The sequence below is a fragment of the Temnothorax longispinosus genome, chromosome 6 (genome assembly GCF_030848805.1).
Source record: "Temnothorax longispinosus isolate EJ_2023e chromosome 6, Tlon_JGU_v1, whole genome shotgun sequence".
Lineage (NCBI taxonomy): Eukaryota > Metazoa > Arthropoda > Insecta > Hymenoptera > Formicidae > Temnothorax > Temnothorax longispinosus.
Window position 1 is genome coordinate 16,049,991 of NC_092363.1, and position 20,741 is coordinate 16,070,731.

A 20,741-nucleotide genomic window follows, 5' to 3' on the forward strand; every position below is an offset into this window, starting at 1 on the left:
TTGACGTGTCATGTAAACAATGAGTAATCTATCGATCATCGAACATTCGCATTTCGTTAGAAATATCGGGAATTTATGTTCGCACAATTTTATTTTCAGTAAGTACTACTAATTAGTTTGGGCACAATTTTTAGCATGCCACGAAAAATTAACAAATCAGCGAGATATAAATAATAATATTTCTATATAGTACCATGTATCGTTTAATATAATGGTAAAGTTAATTAATTAATAAATTATAACTGAAATATATCTATAATTCAACCCCTAATCTCTAAAACTATTTTTTATTCTTTTAGGACTGTTTGTGAAAGTATAGTTAAAAAATCAAATAATTAATCAATCAGTTAATTTATAATAATTTACATTGCTTATATTATCTACATGAAAAAGGTTCGTGTATAATACACATAATATAAAAAATACGTAAACAATCCATGTAGACGTAATCTTGAAATGTACCGCACAACCCTGATTGAAACTACATTTAAATATTTTAAATTAGATATTAAATTAGATCGAGCGATTCTACATATGATAAAAATCTTTGTTTCAGGGTCGCCGTACTTTCTGTGCAGTCAACTACCGACGCACTGGCGATCCAACAAAACGCTTCCAGTGGCATTTAAAGTAGTTGCCCTCGGCGAGGTTGGCGATGGGACTCTGGTGACAGTTCGCGCTGGTAACGACGAGAACTGTTGCGCCGAATTGCGAAACTCTACCGCGTTGATGAAGAATCAAGTCGCTAAATTTAACGACCTTAGATTCGTCGGCAGGAGCGGCAGGGGTAAGTCCTGATTGTTACATTTTTTTGTCTTCCTCTTTAAATTCATTCTTCTGTTCAGCAAAAAAGTATTTCGTGTTTAGTGATGTGTCACGTTTACAAAAGACATCGTGCGTTTGTAAAACAAGTCTATATTCATATTCCAATTATCTTTCCGAAAACAATTTACTATACCTTTGATCATATTGAAGTTCACAAGAGAACGCTGCAGCACTGTGTGTATTAGGATGAGCAAAAGCGCGTGCCGCGATTTCCAGCCCTCTAAAATCACGGTTATTGTAATCATCATCATCGTGCCACCCTCGTCCATCCCCGTGTCCCCATTCGCGAGTTCCCGCTCTCCTGCCACCCCCAGAGTCATTACTCGATGTCTGCCACAAGCCCCAACCGAGCATTCGAAACAACTGGCCGTTAATCAGAAATCATCCAACGGATATAAACAGATATAGACGGAGAGGATGACTTGCCAAAATCAACCAACGCTGTCGATCAATGCTCTTGATTTGTTTAATTTTCGACCTTAATTTTGTATCCCTTTTCTTATCTCTCGCGGTCCTTTCGTACAAATATTAATTGATAAAAATATCAAAGCAACATCAACTAAATCGTAATGAAAAACAATGTTAACACAACTACGTTCTCTCTAATAATTATAATATAATAAAATATAATATAATAAATATAATAAGAAGATGCATCTCCTGTACGCGATACAAGGTAAAAATATTAAGTCCTTAATTGTTTTTCTTACGAAATCTTCATAGTTGCACATTCGACCTCATTTGCGTTCTCGAAATATCGATTTGCCAGCCTATAATAATTATTCACGGATCAGCAGGCAGCTTTGTCAAAGCCTACAAATGCATTTTGCACCCCATGATCCGGAGGGCGCGTTTATGAATTAACGGGTCGGACTGCTCGTATACGGCGGGATATTCGTCCCGTAGCGCGTCATCTATGTTTCATTTGATTTGATCATGAAGTGCAGGGTCAGCGATTTCGTTCTCCTGACGCACAGGTGCATCGGTCCCCGGAGTCAATTAGCGAAAGAGACACTTCCCTCGCCCAAAATCCTTCGATCCCTTTGTCCATTTTTCGGCTCGTTGTTATGTTTTTTTTTTTTTTTGTCGTTTCAATCTCTCCCCGATAATCCATAATACTCAATTTCGGCGATTGACCAAACCGCTCTCGGTGTGTTGATACTGGCCACCACCATCGGGCGACCCGGCCCTCCTATCATCGAGGTTTTGTTTCCGCGACTTATTAATTTGATTGAATTGCATCGCATCGGCCGGCAAACTGATTCAAGAAATTGCAGCGAGGATTTTAAAACGACGAGGCCACGAAAAATCGGCCGCTGCCTCCTCGATTAAAAAGAGCGATCGCGCGACTCGTACCAACGCGACGAGATTATTTTTCGGCGACTTCGCGAATCGAGGCGAATTGATATTCCTCTGACGATTTTTCTCACCGCACAATTTTCTCCGGCAGTATATATCTGATTGAAATTGCTTTTACACGTGTCTTCTGTGTGTCATGTAAGAGATTACAACCGATCACACCTCACGGTTTATTACCTCTAATCAGCCGACTATTAAAGTCAGTCTACGTTAAAAAGGAGATAACGCGAAATAACCGCAAGCCGGTCTCGACGATCATTTTTCTTTTTATTTAAAACTATCATAAACTGACGAAACATTGACCGCTGTTTCAAAAGAGTGTGAGCGCTCCACGCGTTTAGAAGATTCTATGATTCTGGTTATTATCGCCTCTCGTACACTTATATATATATATATATATATATACTCTTGTACTTACGAGCAAATAATTGCAAAAACGCACCGTCGCCGCGTCGCGTCGCGTCGCGTCGGAAAGAAACGGGATATGGCAGCGCCGAATCAAAGAAGACCGGAGGCTGAAACGACGACGGCCATCATCATCGCTGGGGTCGAAAGCGGCCCGTGCCTATAATTAGTAATATACCGCAGTCTATATCGACACGGCTGAAATTACCACCGATAGTAATTATTTGACAATTGCAGAGACATCCTGTTGGGAGACTCTGGGACCTCCGCTCCGTCCCTACCACCAACGTGCGTCCGCTCGTCCCCTTCGCCCACCCACACCCCCTTAGCCTTTCTACCCCGTATACGCTGCTGCTCGCTTAGCCCTACGCGATCTCCTCCCCTCCGCTCGCCTCGTCGCCACGAGTATTAACGGACGGTTTCGAGTGGTTTCGGGCGGTTGTGTGTGGGCGGTTTGGGTTGGCGCGCTCATCTCATCGTCGGTGTATTGCCAACGCACCGACACACACGCATACACATACACATGTACACGTGCGCAGGGAGAGAGACACACGGGAGATCGTGAGTAGTCAAGCTGTGATGCTGCACGTTATATAGGTGCCACATACGCGTGGCCCGGTTTTGTCCGTCCGTCCGTCCGTCCGTCCGATCGCCCGTCCGTCCGTCCGTCCATCCGTCCGTTCGTCCGACCGACCGTCCGTCGTTCGCGAATGCACAGGCTGGGTCCTGTCTCTGCAGATGACCGTTCCCATCATCGAGTATTAACCGCAGGTTCGGGCGCCGGAGAGGGGAGTCGGCTGTGCGGCATTATTAGCCCCAAATGCGATGGACTCGGCCGGGGAAGAGGGGGTCTAGTTCAACGCGCGACCCTTCCTCCGATCGGCCGCCACCTTCCCCCTTTCCACTCTTCCGACTTTGGTAATCCTCGGATTTCCCGCGATTTTCCAATTAAAATCTTTCCATCTTAATCTTTGATTTTAAAAATTTTTTAATGATCTTATCAATCTTACGATTGACTCTAATTTCGTTGACCCAGTATTTTCCAAAAAGTTAAGCCCTATCAAGAGAACTTATAAAAATTATCTACATATTATCCTCGTTGTCCAACGACCGTCTATTTTTGCATTGCAAAAAAAAACATCACGTTAGAGAGAAATCGCCTTTTGACGCAAAAATTTGAATCGACATCCCGGAACGATGCTCTTTGCACGCGACAGATGAACGATGACGATGGCAATGACGGCCGCGGGAGGTATCCTGGGACCGGGCGGAGGGTGCAACGGGGGTGATTCTATCGCGGAAGAGCGGAGAGAGCGCGATATAACTGGGATATAACGCCATGTAGCTCTGCAGTCAGTTGCAGTTCCCGGGGGTAGTGCGGGGGTTGGCGGTGTTTGATGCCGGTTATCATGTTGACAGACACAGCGAGGTGGAACTGGGTGTACCAAGGGGAGACAATTACAAATCGTTGACATTTACGCCAACACAAACGATTGCATGTCCGCGACGCGTTAGGTATCGTCTCTTTTGGGCGTAAACAGCAGTCTTGGTCGTGTTTCGTTTCGTCATATTGGACAAGTTGACACCGAGTGTTTTGGCGAACGGTCCTCGCGAAATAAATGGCATCGTACGAATTGTTTTCGTTAAGTTATCGCCTGCTACGTCGGGTCGGCTATTACGTAGGCAACTCGTTTAGCTAAAACATACCGAACTTGTCTGTTTCTAATTCCGGAGAACGTAAATAACGAGAGGCTAAGTTCGGTGTAAATTTCTCGCCGCGCGAACGGACCCTCTGTCCGAGCAGTCCGAGAGGGACACGTGGTCAAAAGGGACAACTGGCTGCTTCTACGGAAGAGTTGCGAAAGAGCGGCGAATTACCGAATGCATATTAGCGCGCGATGGGTCGTTTAAGAGCGCGTAGTCAATCTCTCCGACGGACGTTTATGGAGAAGGAATTAATATACCGAGCCTTCAACTTCCAGACCTTCACTGATGATATATGTACACGACGCTCCACCCCTGAGTATCCACTCCTCTTCTATTATCTTTTAACGTGCTTAAGAATACCGAGACTCCGAGTTAAGATCTAATAGACACGGATGTAATTGCAAAGTTGCAAATTATAAATTGGGCCTCACTTTCGTCATATTCAAAGATAGAAATATGTTTATTAATTTTTAATTGATAAAATAAATAAACAAAAACTACTTGTAATATATATAACTATGATGCAGAATATGTAATAAATAAAACGTTCCTTTTAAATCACGTGCGTATTTTTCAAGAAAAATAATTTTGTATATAAAAATAACACACATTTTTATTAGGCTATACGTGTAGTGATTTTACGAAGAAATTGCGAACCGAGATATCTTATCTAATTTACTTATATCCATTTATAAATTAATTGAACAATACAAAAGAGTAAAGTAAATTAAACGATGAAAGCTCAAATCCTTCAGTATACAGGCAATTTATACATAAATATATCGTATTCTCTGTGTGACAGGAAAGAGCTTCAGCATCACCATTACTGTGTCGACGTCGCCACCCCAAGTAGCAACCTACACGAGGGCGATTAAGGTGACCGTCGATGGACCACGGGAGCCACGATCGAAAACGAGTAAGTGGAACATGCGACACTTTATGCAACGGTTCGATCGCGAGTTCGAATTTCTATTCGACGCGGTTCTGCACCGTCCCGGGGATTCCCTGAAAATGTACCGATAATTCAACGAAAGTCCCTGTACGCGGTAATGGGGAGTCATTACCGAGCAGATGGTGCGCGATGATGCAGTGGTCGACGTGCGTATCGCGTTTGGTGCGTGTTTCGGGTCGGGCTATTCGCGTACCTATACACATGCATGGGTATACACGCATACACGCGGGAGACAATGCTTTTACAAGCGCGCGCGCGCGCGCGCGTTTGTGCGCGCCGGATACGCTAACTCACTTACGCTAATTTGCCGCGGAAACACCCGAAAAATTACTAAAACATTCTGTTGGCGGATTCATTATTGGTCGGCCAAAATTGATAGAATCACGCGAAACGCAGTAAAAGTCGATCGGGAGTGGCTGCCCCGACCCTCCAGTTTTATAACTGCGGGTCCGTCCTCCGTCCCTCCGCGTCGCGTCGCGTCGCGTCGGATCAGAAGGAGATATCGCGCGCTTGTGCGCCCGACGATTCAGCCGACACCTATTTTCGGATGCATCCGCGGCGAGCAAAAAAATGGTCGTTATTTCGATATCAGATTAATAGCCGTTGCGGAGTTAACCGCGAAAACGGCAGTTTTTTGCGGGCGTTTCGCATTTGTTGTATAAAGTATTGATAGAAGCAGGGCGCCGCGTACACCCGCTGGCTCTACTATTTTTTTCGAAATGGTCGAGCGTGATTGATTTTACTGTTGTTTTTACTGCTTGACTCAGGCCGCGTGTCGGGCGGGACCAGGTGCAAAAATGCGTGAATCTCGTCAATTTTCCAGCCAGCATAAAGTGCACTTAACGACGGAGTTAAAGTTTCAAGTCGCGCCCGTGGACTTTTATACCTTTGTGGCATCCAACGCTTCAACGTCCCAAAGATGTTTGATTCCGATTCGAGTACTTCGATACAATCCATCATTTGATTTCATCATCAACAGATTACTAATTCTCGAAAAAGCTTATATAGTCCTAAAGGAAGAAATTTGACAAAATGTTTACCGAGACAATTGAAATCCATCAAGATCCATTTATTTACCACTGAGAAAAATTTGATATTTAATAATTAATCTAATAATGAGTCTCAGTAGATCTGTGAAAAAATAAAATCATTATAAGTTTAGAAATAATTTGTAGACTTTATATATATTAATTCCGATAATCCACAAGAGTGTGTGGTAGGTGGAACCCGCTTTAAACGAGAAGCTTGTTTACGTCGTTTAAGCTGTCGCGTCGGTTCAAGCATGGCAGACCGGACGACCGGACGTCGCATCGCCGACCTACTGGCCTTTTCCGAACCGAAAGAGACAACGCGAACGAACGCGTGTCGCGTGGCACGGACCGTCGGCGTCGCGGAATAGAACACGCATGACGACATATTGCATACACGGGTTTGGCATCCCCGATGGCGTGCTTCATCGGCTGGCACGCACCAGGGAGACAATCTATGCAGCAACCGGCGCGGCGCGGCGTACGAACGCCGTCGAGCAAAACAACCGGCAGCGCTTTCATTGTGCTGCCAACAATGCGCGACGCTCGATGCCCCGCAGACACCTGCCGACTCTCATTATTGCGTGCATAATCGCAAGCTTTTTGTTATCGGAAATCATCCCTCCGCGCCGCGCTCCGTGTGCCATAGGCCATAGACCAATGTGGCCAATAATCGGGCAATTTTCGTAATTCACCGCTTCGCAACACTGGCAGCGAAAGAGTTTAGAATAGTCCTTCCTGTCCTCCAGGAAGAGAGGCGAATTTGACAGGAGAAATGTCCTTTCTTTCTCTCACATTCAATCCCCACACAAGATAAATTATAATACATTATAATATAATACATTCCGTCGAGAAGAAAAGATATATATTTCTGATAACAACGATAGAAAGAGAGAAGAGATTGTTCTCTAAAAATTAAAGCACAAGGTGATAGCTTTGACCTTTCGTGATAGACGGATCAATGACGGCGAAGTAGTGTCCGAGTAATTTGTCAGTTGCCAATAACTGAAACGGCAGTAGCAGTAGCGTTACGCAGGACGAATCGAGCGCGGTACGGATAAATCGAGAACGAGAGAGGCGTCCGCGAAACAAAGTGGCCGCTGCCCGTCACCGTGGCCCAAAATCATCGAAATGCAAGTGAGTGAAACGATATCGATGCCATGGATGGGTGCTGTCAGTCAAAGGTCGAAATTGAATTTGCTTCGCTCCGTAATTGATCCATATTTGAAATGTCGTCTATTAGTAGGATGCCATAGATTCGCGAAATGATTTTCCGTTTTAATACGAACAACGACGTATCGCCTTTGGTACGTCGCGTCGCCGACGGTGAATTTTCCGCTCTCGATATTTTTGCTTAATAACGAGCGACAGAACGTGACGTGGTATTTCTTTTTGAGAAACTCACGAGACCCGGATTTTGTATCGTAAAATACGCGAGAGGTACCGATTCGTCGATTTCTTACTACCAGGTCAATCAATATTCCGTTTTATCTCTACAAAATCGTACGTTCGTCAATCGACATTCTCTTAAATATTGTTTTCGAGAAAACCGATAGCGACGAAAGGAATCATACGAAGCAATTTCGGCAGTCGGTGGCCGTCAATCAAAATGTTAAAATTGGACCGGGCTACTTCGCGATTGGATTCCCTCGTGGCCAACTCTTGATCCTGATACCGGTCAGAGGAAGGCTCTATCGGCGACCGAAAAGTCTGATTAAAGACCACCTCCTGATAAAGCGACGTCGAAAAGTGACGGATCTAGCGAAGCTTCCGCTCGAGCGTCTAATCGTAAATTGTAGTCTCTGGAAAAATTATTCGCAGTTATCGTTACAACGATCTGAAATCGAGAGCGGATGTACATGGATATGCCAAGTGCGTTCGTTAGAAAATGAAAAAAGAGCAAAGGAGAATGAAATCTAGGAAACGCTGCGTTGGCCTGGGCACTGGCGTCAAGGAGAACGTAAGACGGGCGAAGAGAGAGAGAGAGAGAGGCTCCGTTATTAGAGAGGAGGAAAAAGCCGCGCTATTTCCGTCCTCCCGGAGCCGCCACACTTTGATTAGATAAGTCCACCACTCGTGCTGTAGAGATTGGAATTATTGCTCTCTCCGTCCTACCTTCTCTCTCTCTCTTCCTTGTTCTCTCTGCTTATCCATGCTTCACGAGTTAGAGGGGCGATTGATGAAGGTGTTATATCACCATCATTCTTATTTATTGTAATTAAATTTTTTCATGTGCCTAATTAACGACCATCTTCGTCTTCGCATTCTTATATCTTGACTATCGCCAAATTGCATTCGCGATTATATGGTTCTTTGTGCAACGAGAATCCGTATTTAATGTGTTTAAAAATCCTGCAACATTTTATTTACCACGAAATTATCTATATTTCTCAAATTTCTCGGGCATAAGGTTTTTGCGGATAAAGTTCATGCCTACCGTTTAATCTTTCGCGAGAGCGAGCCCGAACCGAGCAAGGAGTACATCGGCGGGCCCATCGCTGCGTAACGTTCCGTACGTTTGAAGCATTATCGGTGTCCGGTACGTGAGAAGTCGTGGGATCCGCGCGGAGCCCTATACACGAGCCTCTTGCTTGTAGTATCTCCTGGCGCGGGCCGATCGTGGTAGTCGCCAGTCGGTAGCAAGGAATAATCTTGTAGGCATCGGTCAGAGCACTGAAGCTGACCATCTGGGCTCGCCGACAATTTCGTGCAGTTTGTGGTCGAACTTTATTTGTCGTTCGCCCTCGTGGCCGGAGGTGTTTCTCTCTCCTTCTTTATCTTCGTTTTCCCATCTTCGTCTTTCTCTCCTCACTGTCTTTCCTTCCTTTTCTCTCTTCTTTTCTTTCTTTCTTTCTTTCTTTCTTTCTTTCTTTCCTCCCCTTCTACTCTCGAAGAATAACAATTTGCGCCTAGGCTCCCATTCTTCGCTTCTCCTTCGTGCTGAAACCATTGAAAGAGAGAAAGAAGAGGTTGAGAGAAGCATGAGAAAAACGGGCAAGGCAAACGTGCTACTTCTGTTGCCTATCGATAATTAATGAGTAGGCCTCAATGTTTCTGTTGTCTCTCTACAGACATCAATATGCAAATATTGAAAATCTGAAATTATAAAAATTAATTCTCGACACGTCGAAAAATATATGTATCACACTTAATTCTTGTCTGCCATTTTCCATCCGGGCTTGTAACTTTTTAAAAGTTAACGTTATTATTTCACATTTAATACATTTCATCTATGCATCTCCGATCATTATGTAAACGTCCGGGCTTATGCACGTGCCGAGTCATGTGCATTGTCGTGTAACAATATGTATCAAACGTGTATTAGGATCCAACGTAATAGGGAATCGGAATACCCGCGTTATGTGTACGTTGCGATACTTGGCTCGCAAGAGATTCTGCCTATCCGTGAGGTCCCGGATATGCGAGGAATGCTATTGAAGTCTATCAAGGGAAGAGAGGTCGAGTTTCTTCATTATCCCGTTCTATTGGGCTAATGACGTAGACGCGCGCTGGTCGATCTCCCCGATTTAGAGATTCCAATCGTGTCCGAATCGTGTCAAAGCGACATAAAAATCCAGATGGCCTCTAAAGGAAATGTCTAAAATATATTTCGGAATTCTTTACGAAGCAATTTGTAATCGAAAAAATATTAGGACCTTTTTGTCAATTCAAATGTTAATATCGATTTCGATTGTAGGTAATAAATTTAAACGACTCTCAAGATTACGAACAAGTAGTATGATGTATGTGTGTATATATATATGTGTGTGTGGTAAATCATTTTTTTCAGGGCAGCAACATCAGCAATTCCGTGCGCTCGGTCTAGGACAAAGACCTTTCCTCGACGCGCCGACCTCGTTCAGGTCCCACCTGCGGGAACTCGAATCCTTCGGGAGGAATAAGCATCACCATCATCACAGCAGCAGTCACTTACACGACCAGCAGACTGGCAACAACGTCACCACGAATTCGGTTAGCGGTGCCTGCACCAACCCCAACAACACCGACCCGACCGCATCACCGGCTTCCAGTACACACCTCGGGGCTACCGGTGGCTCTTCTGTTCATCAGGATTGCTACAAGCGCAGTCCTCAACACGGCGGTGAGTTCTGATCTTATTGTTGCATATTTTTAGTGCGATCCGATGGTTCTAAGTCAACCTAATTTGTTTTACGCGAAGCTCTAATGCATATGTACCTATATAATCTCATTAGCATTTACATGTTAAAAATTAAATAAATGAAATAGAGATGTTCTTTCTATTTAATGCTTAAGCAAGCAGCAAGTAGATCCTCATTACGATACAAATGAGTGCGAATCTCTGGGAGATCTTTTAGAAATCGAAAACAATTATCACACTTGTTTCGACGTCGCGCAATTTTAATATACCCATTTCTTCTTGAAGAAGAAGAAAAATTTTAAATTTATTATAACAAGAATAGTTTTAAGAGATATTTTATTTTATTTATTGTGGATAAATTTTTCGAAGGATAGTCTTTACGTATGTTATCATATATAAAGATTGGCTTGTTTATATCTCAGTGGAAATTTACACGCCACTTGTCTAAGTGTTAAGCAGAAACAACATCTTCCAGTTTATTTGCTTCTTTGGCTCGTGATGAATATCCGTGATGCCGCTATCATCATCTCGCGCTCTCTTCGCGCAACATGCCTCGTGAAGAGTGACTCGATACGCACTCTACCCCACCCAACCCTTTGTCGCAAGAGGGTGAAGAGGTAGGAATCGAGGAGGGAGATCCCGGATTGGGAGGGAAAGAGAGGAGATCTCTGCCGTTTCGCGAGGTAATAGTTTCATACCTCGTTCCGGCTCTGCACCCTCTAATTCAACGTAATAACGACATTCAACCTGCCATTTCCATCTCCCTCCTTGCCGATCTCTCTCGATGCACCGTTGCGTCGCCGTAGCACGAGGAAAAAGTGTCCTCCTCCTCATGGAAGAACGTCATCGGTCACGAATAAGCTACTGAGATCTACGAAGATATTTTCCTCCGTAAAAATCTTTCCACTCAACAAAAATTTTCCTTTAACAAAAAGACAAAGAATCGTCGGAAAATTACCGCAGCGCCAGTGGCTTTAAATCGTTCAATTATGGTTGAAATTCGTCGTAGCTAGTAAAAAAGTGATCATTTCTCTTTTGCGCGATGACGACAGAAACTATTCGACGCGCGAGCTCCGCGCCTGTCGGATAGCTTCGATATTTCGAACTATCGAGATAATTTAGGATGCAAAAAGGCGGGAAGGTCGAGGCAAGGCACTTTATTTCTGCGCGGCTCGTCTCGCATCAGCGGTCTCGACCTGATCAAAGTTAAGTAGACGCGCCTCTGGCTGGTGAGACCTCTTTGAAGCTACGTTGCGGTTTCTCTTTGCCCTAATCTCCTCCTCCGCAACCCCGGCTTCCTCGCCTCTTCTCGCCCTGCGATCAGGTCCTCCGTCACCTTCCGGACTGAGACTTCTCGTCACCCGAGACACTTCTATGGATCGACCATCGTAATTAGCTCGTTTATCCGCGCAAAGCTTATCATTGCGTGCCCGAAAGAACGCAAACTGACTCGTTAGCCGCTGTCAGAATCTGAAAGACCGTCAAACGCCAAATCAGTCAGATTAGATCAACGATGTATTTCACTCTCACTACCTTAGCTTGAATGAATGCAATCTCAGCAGATATTCCATTTACCGCTCATTCATTCGACACTTCTTCCCTTCTTCGCGTCTCTAATGAGCAGTTTCCAATTTCGATACGCGCCGGACTCTCATGCTTGCGCTTGGTGCAAAATGACTAAGCGCGTCGGTGGATGTAATCTTCTTCCTCCCGTCAGATTCAAGGGAGAAGAAAAAGGTAGAGAGCTATCCGTTTTGTCTTTAGCAGCCCTTCCATCCTCGGATAATTCTTTTCACTCGATTCGGACCTTTCTGACGACGGCATCGGCACACCCGACATGCTCGTGCACTCACGTATAACTCACGTGCACGTCTGCGTAATACCAGGGATCGATCGGTCGCTTCTCGATCGATCCGGAGCTGGATCCATGTTGTTTTTGCCCTTCGCTCGCGCGATTCTTCCTTTTATCTTCTGTTCGCTTCGCTTGCGACGTTACTGAATCGAACCTATTCGCCTCCTCCTCTTCTTCGTCTCGTTTCTCCGTGATCTTCTTTCGTCATCTCGTGATTGCTTTCTAAATCTCACGTACGTGTCGGAAAGTTCTAAGAAAAAGTGAAATCATTAAAAATTCTATCATAAGAGTAAAAATGTAATAACAGGTAACTATATATACATGAAATTGATAAGATTTACGGTTCGGTAACTTGGAAAATAAAATAGAAATAAGAAAAAAGTTAAACATTTTTATCCAATTTTTCTTGAATATTACAAAATAAATTCTACGATTGTTTTCTGTGCGTGTCGCAATTCCATGTGTAAATTTCAAAATACAAATACTGCCGCATATATTGTCTTGACTGAAAGAGTAAGCGCCACGTCGCGTCGCGTCGGTCGGGAGGTCCCTAAGTAAAGAAAAAAGAGAAGCGAGCATTATTTCTGTCTCTTATAATATAACCGTGTCCGTTTCTTCCTTGCCCCGCCGAGTCTCATTTCGAGTCATGATCGGGGTAATGAGGCCCCGCGCGCAGTGGCAACGGACCGAGTAGGTACCCGAAGAGATGATGCGAGAGGAATGAGAGGCGAGAGAAGAGAGGAGAGGAGCGGATCTCAAGTGATATCAACGTGAAAGGAACGGAGAGGAGTGCCTGCTTGGGCACCAGGAAAAGGAGAAACGCGCGGGCGGGAAGGGGTAAAACGAACGGTGAAGCCACGATGCTGCCAGCATAGTAGGGGTAAGGACGCTGATTATGGGGTGTCAAACAATCATGCTGATTGTATATTCTGTGCTGACTCTTTCTGCTCCTTCTGTCTGCCTCCACGTCTACTCGTATAGGTTGCAAGCGAACTCTTGTTTCCCGTCTTCGCGTCTTCCTTCTTCGTTCTCGTCGTCGTCGCGTAGTCATTCTTTTCCTCTCTTCTCTTCGGCGAGAACGGACTATGTAGAAAGAGAGAAAGATTGTCGGACATGCCTTCTAACAGGTTCGCTGTTGGAGAAAGGGACGAAAACTACGTTTCTAAAGACGCGTCACAGTGGTTTACGAGGAGGAAGTTATTTATCCGGCTAAGATAAATGAGCAGTCGAGTAAAATTAGAAAAATCCGCCAGGTACGAGATAATAGATAAAAAGTTTTCCAACTAGAATGTCGTAAATTTTTTTTAATATGACGAAAAAAATATTGTGAGAGGAAGGAATGAAAGAAAAATATCAATGATTCTCGATAAGAGAAACAATCTCTCTCTCTTTCTCTCTTTCATGATCACAATTCGCCGGCGTATTTTTCGGCCGCGCAAACGATTGACGATTTTTACGTGAGGCCAGTTACCGGGTGGTTAAGGTTAAGAAGCGTGTAATTCGCGTTGCGAGCTTCGTCCCCGGGAGGTGCGCGCGAAGAATCCAGGAGCAGCTTGTCGCGAGTTAGCAAGAAGGAAATCATCTCTCTCATATCCTCTTTGCCGGCATATTACTCGCCGGCGAGAAAGAGACAAAGAGGCCGCGCAGCTGCACCCGACGACCGGCGCATCTCTCGACTCTCTACCTATTTACCGGGATGCTCGTACTTTACCTAGAAGATATCCAAAAAGACGACGAGTCACGCGAGAGAGCAGCGTTACATCGCCGCGCCGCGCGCCGCGCCGGGACCGAGATCTACAGAAAAGGACCTTGTGAAGAGAGCATTGAGAGAGGAGGCCCGATCTCGCGGTTCCCACGTGCCTCTGCAGCTACCAAGAATGCGGCTACCTTTCTGGCTGTTCCACGCATTTTTTCCACCTACTGATTGTCCTACCGTGAATCTCAGTACCCAACTCCTTCGGCCTTGATGCACTTTACTCGTTAGTACTTAGAATGCTGCCGACGCGGCTTAATGGAAGCCTAGTGCGTGCTTGTACGAGATTATTACGCCTCCTTGCTGCTACTTGCTGCAGCTGGCACTCTTACTTAAACGTTATTTCGATGTTCTTGAGAACGGCACGATCTTATCCATGTACGCATTATATGGCGAGTCCAATTCCAATATCTCATTTTAACCGACATCCGACTGCCGTAAATCCAATAGGCACAATCACAATTTTGTCTCACCATCGAAATTATTAAAAACTCAAATATATAGAAAAATAATTTAGCTTCTTTTTTCATGTGTGTGTGATTATCATATTATCATATAATAATATATTTCTGTAAAAAAATGTAAAAGTTTATATTTACTGTAACGCGTTTATAAAGTTATTTATGTTTTTTAAAGCTAGAGCTTCTTGTATAAAATGATTATCTTTATAGCACAGTAGAAAGCAAAGGATTACGTCCAGTTGTTCGTAAGTTTCCCGATCCGAAGTCTACCAGCCCCGCGAGAAACAGGCGGATAAGGGTTGCTTTTCTTAAACAGGGGAAAGGGCAGGAAGTTGCGAGGCAATTAGGAAAGTGTCACACACACTCCTATCACGACTCACCCTCGCAACATGGCGACCCCTATCATGCTCTATCACGAGGTTATTAACACGCACTAAATCGTTTGTGGGATGTGAAAGGATCTATAACACATTAAGAAGCAGCGTTTAGCACGTCAGTGCATTTATTTACCTTTTTTTAAAATTTTCTCAAAATAATTTTAGACGAATTCTTACACGTTAAATTATATCGAGTTACACCTTAATGACATCGAAAATTTTCATGAAAAAGACTCGTGAAGAAAATGAGATTATCGCTGCTGCACAATTTGAGAAACGACGACGTAAACTTTTCTTCTTTGCAATTTGTACTTCTCGTAAGAAAGCGAAGTTCGAACCTTGGCCAACGAGCCTTCGATGCCTACTAAAATGACAAACGCGACCGCAGAACTTAATTAAACTCGTAAATCCGTTGGCACCATCGTAGACTTCCACGACAGTTGTTCAGTCTTCTAGTACTTATTTACCTCGCAATACATTCTACTCGTATAAATGGCGTCCTGGCCAATTAGAAACGTTGGCTGCATCGTGTACCTGCGCGAACCATGTTCATGACTGACTCTTAGACTGCTACTTTGCATTAAACAAGTTAATGCTAATAGGACTGCATAATGATTTGATATAGTAATGACATTTTTATAAACTCTCTGCAACCACACAGTTGTAAAAAGCGTTTCTAGATTTCTCGCAATTTTTTTATTCAAGAAACCTTCAGTCAAATGCAAACGATTTTTTTAAACAAAATCGTTAACATTGTTGTACACCTCTACAGTTAAAGAATTTCATATCAAAATTCTATTGAAAGATAATTAATTGGAAATTGTAAAATGAAAAGTCTTGCTATCTATTTGCGCTTAAAAACATATTTCTTTAGGAAATCTAAGAAAGAGTTTTTTTTTACGGATTCTATTATAAAATATTCGCTAATTGCTGAGGATTCCGGACGCCCTCGAATCTACTGGGAAATCTTACAAGACGCCTTCCGCAAAGTGGAATTTCCGAAATCCTCCTCCTCTGCGGCAGTACTCGGTGGAACTTTATCGCCTGCCGGTTTATCGCGTATCCTGGTGGTACAACATCCTTCGTGTCCGTCCAATCAGGCGCGCACTTGGCGGACGGCTTAAGGAAACCCGTGTGGCGACCGCTTAGTCCAACCGCGATAATAAACGGAGCAGTCGTGCCGTTCCGTTTCCACGTATTCTTCGTCACACGACAGGGGACCGAGCGAAAGACTTAGCCGCAGATAGGCGGAAGCACGGGCGAGTCCTTTCCTCTCTTCCTTACATCGAATCCCCGAAGGATCGCCGTATCTCTCCACGGCGATAAAGTCAACGAGCGTGTCCGACTAGAGAAGCCTCCTTAATTAGTTCTACCAATGAAGTATATTGTATATTCATCCTGGATTCGACGATCATTCTCGCCCACCTGCAGCGAAAGGTCGAACAATCGGCGCGAGGAGGTGGTCCTTTCTCTTTAATCCTAGAATATCTTTATTTTTCTGTCACACGAATAACACTATGACAAATTAATTCTTACGAAATTTGCGTTGGTTTTATACTCCTGTTGATAATAATCATTGTTTATTATTAAAAATTAAAATAACTTTTAGTTATAAATTTAAATATAATATTAGATATGTGGGTAAAAAAATACATCTTCGAATACGACGATTTAAAAAATGCATCACCAAAAATATGCGACACGATAAAACGTTGCTTTGTAGAAAGGGCAAATTTGAATGAATCAAACCCTTTTGCTCCGATGCACCCACCGTTTTCCCACGCGATCGACGCGAGTTCCAGACCACTGGAGACAGACTATTGCTACATCCCGCGTTTCTTCTGCCCACGCTTTTCTGATCGTCGTCTCTATTGCCAATTTAACTTCCGGTATTTAGATCAAAAAATCCGTCATGAATTTCACGTTGAGCAAGCGAGCCTTAAATGGGATTCTCAGAAGCTCTAACGTAAGAATTTTTTATTAAATAACAATTTTCAACAATTTTTCTCATTGTCTTCTACTTTTCCAAATATTTCCGAGATTTTTAAAAGCGTTAAAAGTACATCAAAGTTCAATAATAATATATGATTCTAGCATCAAAATTTTCTTTTAGACAATCATTGAAATCTCTGTAGGCAAAATGGAAAAATGCACGCGAAACCATTGGAAGATGATGCGGATTATGTATAAGGGTGAGTGTTCAATGCCAAAAATCGAGACGTCCCTCAATCAAGAATACTGATTCGAATCGATTTGAGTTGATCGAGGAACGATCTCGGGCAAATCGATCCAAGGTTGATTCGCCGACTGAAATCGTAGAAAGAATCATGTCGGACGAGTGAAGCGAGAAAGTGATTCACGGAGATCGGGATCGTCATTTTACCGAAACATTCGTACACACAGACAAAAACGCCTTAAAAGTATCTGAATAAAAACTAAGCTTTTTATTTTATAATAATGAACAATTTCTTTAATTAACATGAGTCATTTTGAAAATGTCACATTTTTCACTTTTTTAGTTTATAATGATAAAAGAACTTCTTAACGTCATTCGCGATTCATGTCGCGTTCCTTTTCGTTACTTCTCTAAATCATAAATAATCCCGACCTTTGCCGGCGGATTTAAAGTTCCACCACGTTCCTCGTAATCGTTGCCATTCGCAGAAAATATTCACAATGAATTAGCATACTCTTATTCAGGCCGCTACAGGAAACTTTCTTCCCATCTTAACGAGTTTGATTTTATGAATCATATTGAAGATATTAAATTGACCGGATAAGTTCATGGTTACTATTGAGTCATGTATCTCGAATGTGTGTTCGGTCTTTTGAAGTATACTTAATTTTATCCTAAATTCCACAATGTAAATTCGGCATTTAATCTTAATGCTCAGCAAGCAGATTCCATGCGTGTCGATCCTTTTTTTACACGATCTCGCATCTATGCCGGAAATTCCACAAATCCCAATGTCGTCACGTGACCCCGTCGAGTTACCTCGACCCCAATACGTAGCTCATAATCTCGGTAAAAGATCTTGTAACTGCAAGATCGACGAATAATCAGGTGAAATAGCTGATTATGAAATTCGGTATTTCCGAAAAATATACATTCGTGTAGCCCCGCCGTGGACGCCGTGTACCGTCGGCAAATTTCATGCGTCTAAAGATGATCGGGGGGCACCTACCTATAATTGAAAAAAACAAGAGGCTCTTTGTGGGAAGAAAGAGTACTAAAACGGGTGAACGGAAGTACCGAGGTGAGGTAGACGAATTAGGATCGGGAGGAAGCCCATGCTCCCAGTCTTTTTTTCCTGTACGAAATTCTTGTACTCGTAGCATCGCCGGTACACTGACTCGATCGTGTCGACGGAAGAAAGGAGAAGAAAGACGAGAGAACAAGAAAGAAAGAGAGGGAGAGGAGAGAGAGAGAGACTGAAGAATAGAATGGATACGTGGAGGGAAGAAGAGAGTACCTCTCTTGGAGAAACGAGATAAGAAAAGGAACGAGAGACAAGACAAGAGAAGGTGGAGGAGGTAGTTACGTGATCCACGCTCGAGAAGGCACGGCTGCTTCCTTTTGATCGTACCATTTTGCCTCACAATGTTACAGGTCTCACCTGTTCTTATTTATTTTTTAATATCGGCAATACTCAGTGAAGAATTTTGCAGATATCTGCCAATACTTTTTTGCTTTAACTATTAATAATTGACTTTCTCCTATCGGAATGGCAAACGCAATAACTTTGATTTGAAAGAAAGAAAAGGGGGAAATGCAATTTTTATTATTTATTTTATAAAACTGGAAAACGTCTAGAGATTCATTGAGCTGTCTAATAGACTCGTACGGGCTACTGGATGGCTTGAAACGTGAAAACGGATTCGTACGTGCGTGATGGCTCGCGAAAAAAGCGGTTGCGGACGACGGCAATCCACCGGCAAAAAAGTAAGCGAGCATTGTCGTGACAGAATTCAGCCGATAAACAATAACGGAATCAAAGACCAATCGCCAACGACCCATCCGAAACGCCGACCCAGCGCAGTCGAGTGGCAAGAATACTTCGAGACCCTCTTCAGCTATACTTTTTTCTTACTCTGGATTAATTGATAGCCAATCAACGATACGACTTGAGCGTGGTCAATTGATTAACGATCTACTACCGCTTTCGCTGCTATTCCGCTATACCGGCAACTACTGGAGTAATTCGCCGTAAAAACGCAGAATTATCATCGTCGAGGAAACAATACTTTTGTGTACTTTCCAAATGCAAAGCAATATATAGAATAGCTATATTGCATAAGCTACATAATAAATTTCAATTGCAATTATAAATAAATAATGTTAAAAGTTTTACTTTTGTAACATTTAAAATTTAAATCTTACATAAAATATTTACAAGACCACCAGATAATAAAGATATAACAATAATATTGTATTGGAATTATGATGTTTACCAGAAAAGTCTGGAAATGAGAAAGAAAACTCGTCGTCACTATATCTGAAGAAGGGCAAGGCCACCTACGCGAGTCCGTCGGCCCGGATCCTAATGAAAGGCCTTCTGTGACCCTGCCATGCTTCAATACAAGGAATTTGAGTATACTGATTTAAACGAATCCGGATGAAGTCGAGCTCGAGCTGAAAAATTGTAGAGTCTCCAGCAGACAAGAAGTTATTCTTGGAAGTAGCAATGTCATTGAATGAAAGGTCTTCCCGATCCGATTTATCTGATTCTTCTATCTTTACTGCACTACTTTCTTGCTGCGTGTTCCGATGCGCTCTAGATTCATTTAACAATCGCAATCGAGCTGAACGCGATTATAGAATAGTTTGAAAAAATCGTGAAATGTTTTCTTGCTTTATTTAGAAAGCACAATATATTCGTTTGAGTTAAAAAACACGTGTATGACAGACGATCGTCATCGAAACGTCTCAGGCGAAAAAATGATCCTAAAATTACGTGAAGAAAGGATCGCTGAATACACGTACGTATGTATACACGAAGCGTACTGTTACCTCAATTATCCTTTCCGTCGCTTTTCGAAGACACAATAAATAACCGGCCTTTCAGAAGCCAAAAAGGCGTAATTGAAAGTCGCTTCCTTTCAGCGCCCACTTTTGAGGCGGTCCTGTGAAAACGTTTAGTGTACAAAATTACAAGTAAACTACGGAAACTCGTTCGCAAAATCTCACACCAACAATTACCAGCGCGGGGCGATATTTTTACATGAAAATAAAACAGTTATTTAATTGTTATTACAATTTTATAAAAGTTTTTTAAAAGTATAATAAATAGTAAATATATGGTGTGTATGTGTGTGTGTGTGTAACAAAATTGTGAAATGTACAAATTGCTTGGAGCATACGAAAATATATCAATCGTATTTATTTTTATCAAATAATTCAATATAATTTTATTTTTATTTTAAACATTCTATTTCTATCTTTATTTTAACTCTCTTGTAAACAACTTTGTCGTTGATCGCGATCGAATCTTTATGTAATCTTGACCAGCAATTATTACGATGCTATGCGGTTGAAGCCTAAGATCTCGGTATTTCCGGGCGCATCGATGGAGCTCGCCATTCATGCTTCGTTCTTCATTCATCTTGAAAATTGCGCGGGAACGAGCGAGGAAGAGAGGGATGCACAAGAGAGATAATCCTGGCCAAGAGATCATATTGAGAAAGGTGCAAACACCCAAGATTCGAGCGTTAGAAGAAGAAAGAGATAAAGCAAGGAACTGAGAAAGAGCGAGAGAGGAAGAGGCAAATTTGTCAATTAGTTCTTTTTCTCGGCACCTAAGCTTGTGGTCCCATTGTCTGGACCAGGACAAATTACAGCACGATGCATGCGTGCGAAACACAGGGTCCCAAGTCTTCTGCGGCCAGCGCAACGTTACGCTAA

The 20,741-nt window shown here is 42.9% G+C and overlaps 1 protein-coding gene across 1 annotated transcript in view; it reads left to right on the top strand.

Moving 5' to 3' along the window:
* Positions 1–20,741, top strand: part of LOC139814715 (uncharacterized) — a 29,034-nt gene that overhangs the window by 1,256 nt on the left and 7,037 nt on the right. Inside the window, exons 2-4 of the mRNA XM_071781186.1 lie at positions 557–787; positions 5,099–5,212; positions 10,067–10,378. Of these exons, the coding sequence (XP_071637287.1) occupies positions 557–787; positions 5,099–5,212; positions 10,067–10,378 (657 nt within the window). The remainder of the gene's footprint in view (positions 1–556; positions 788–5,098; positions 5,213–10,066; positions 10,379–20,741) is intronic.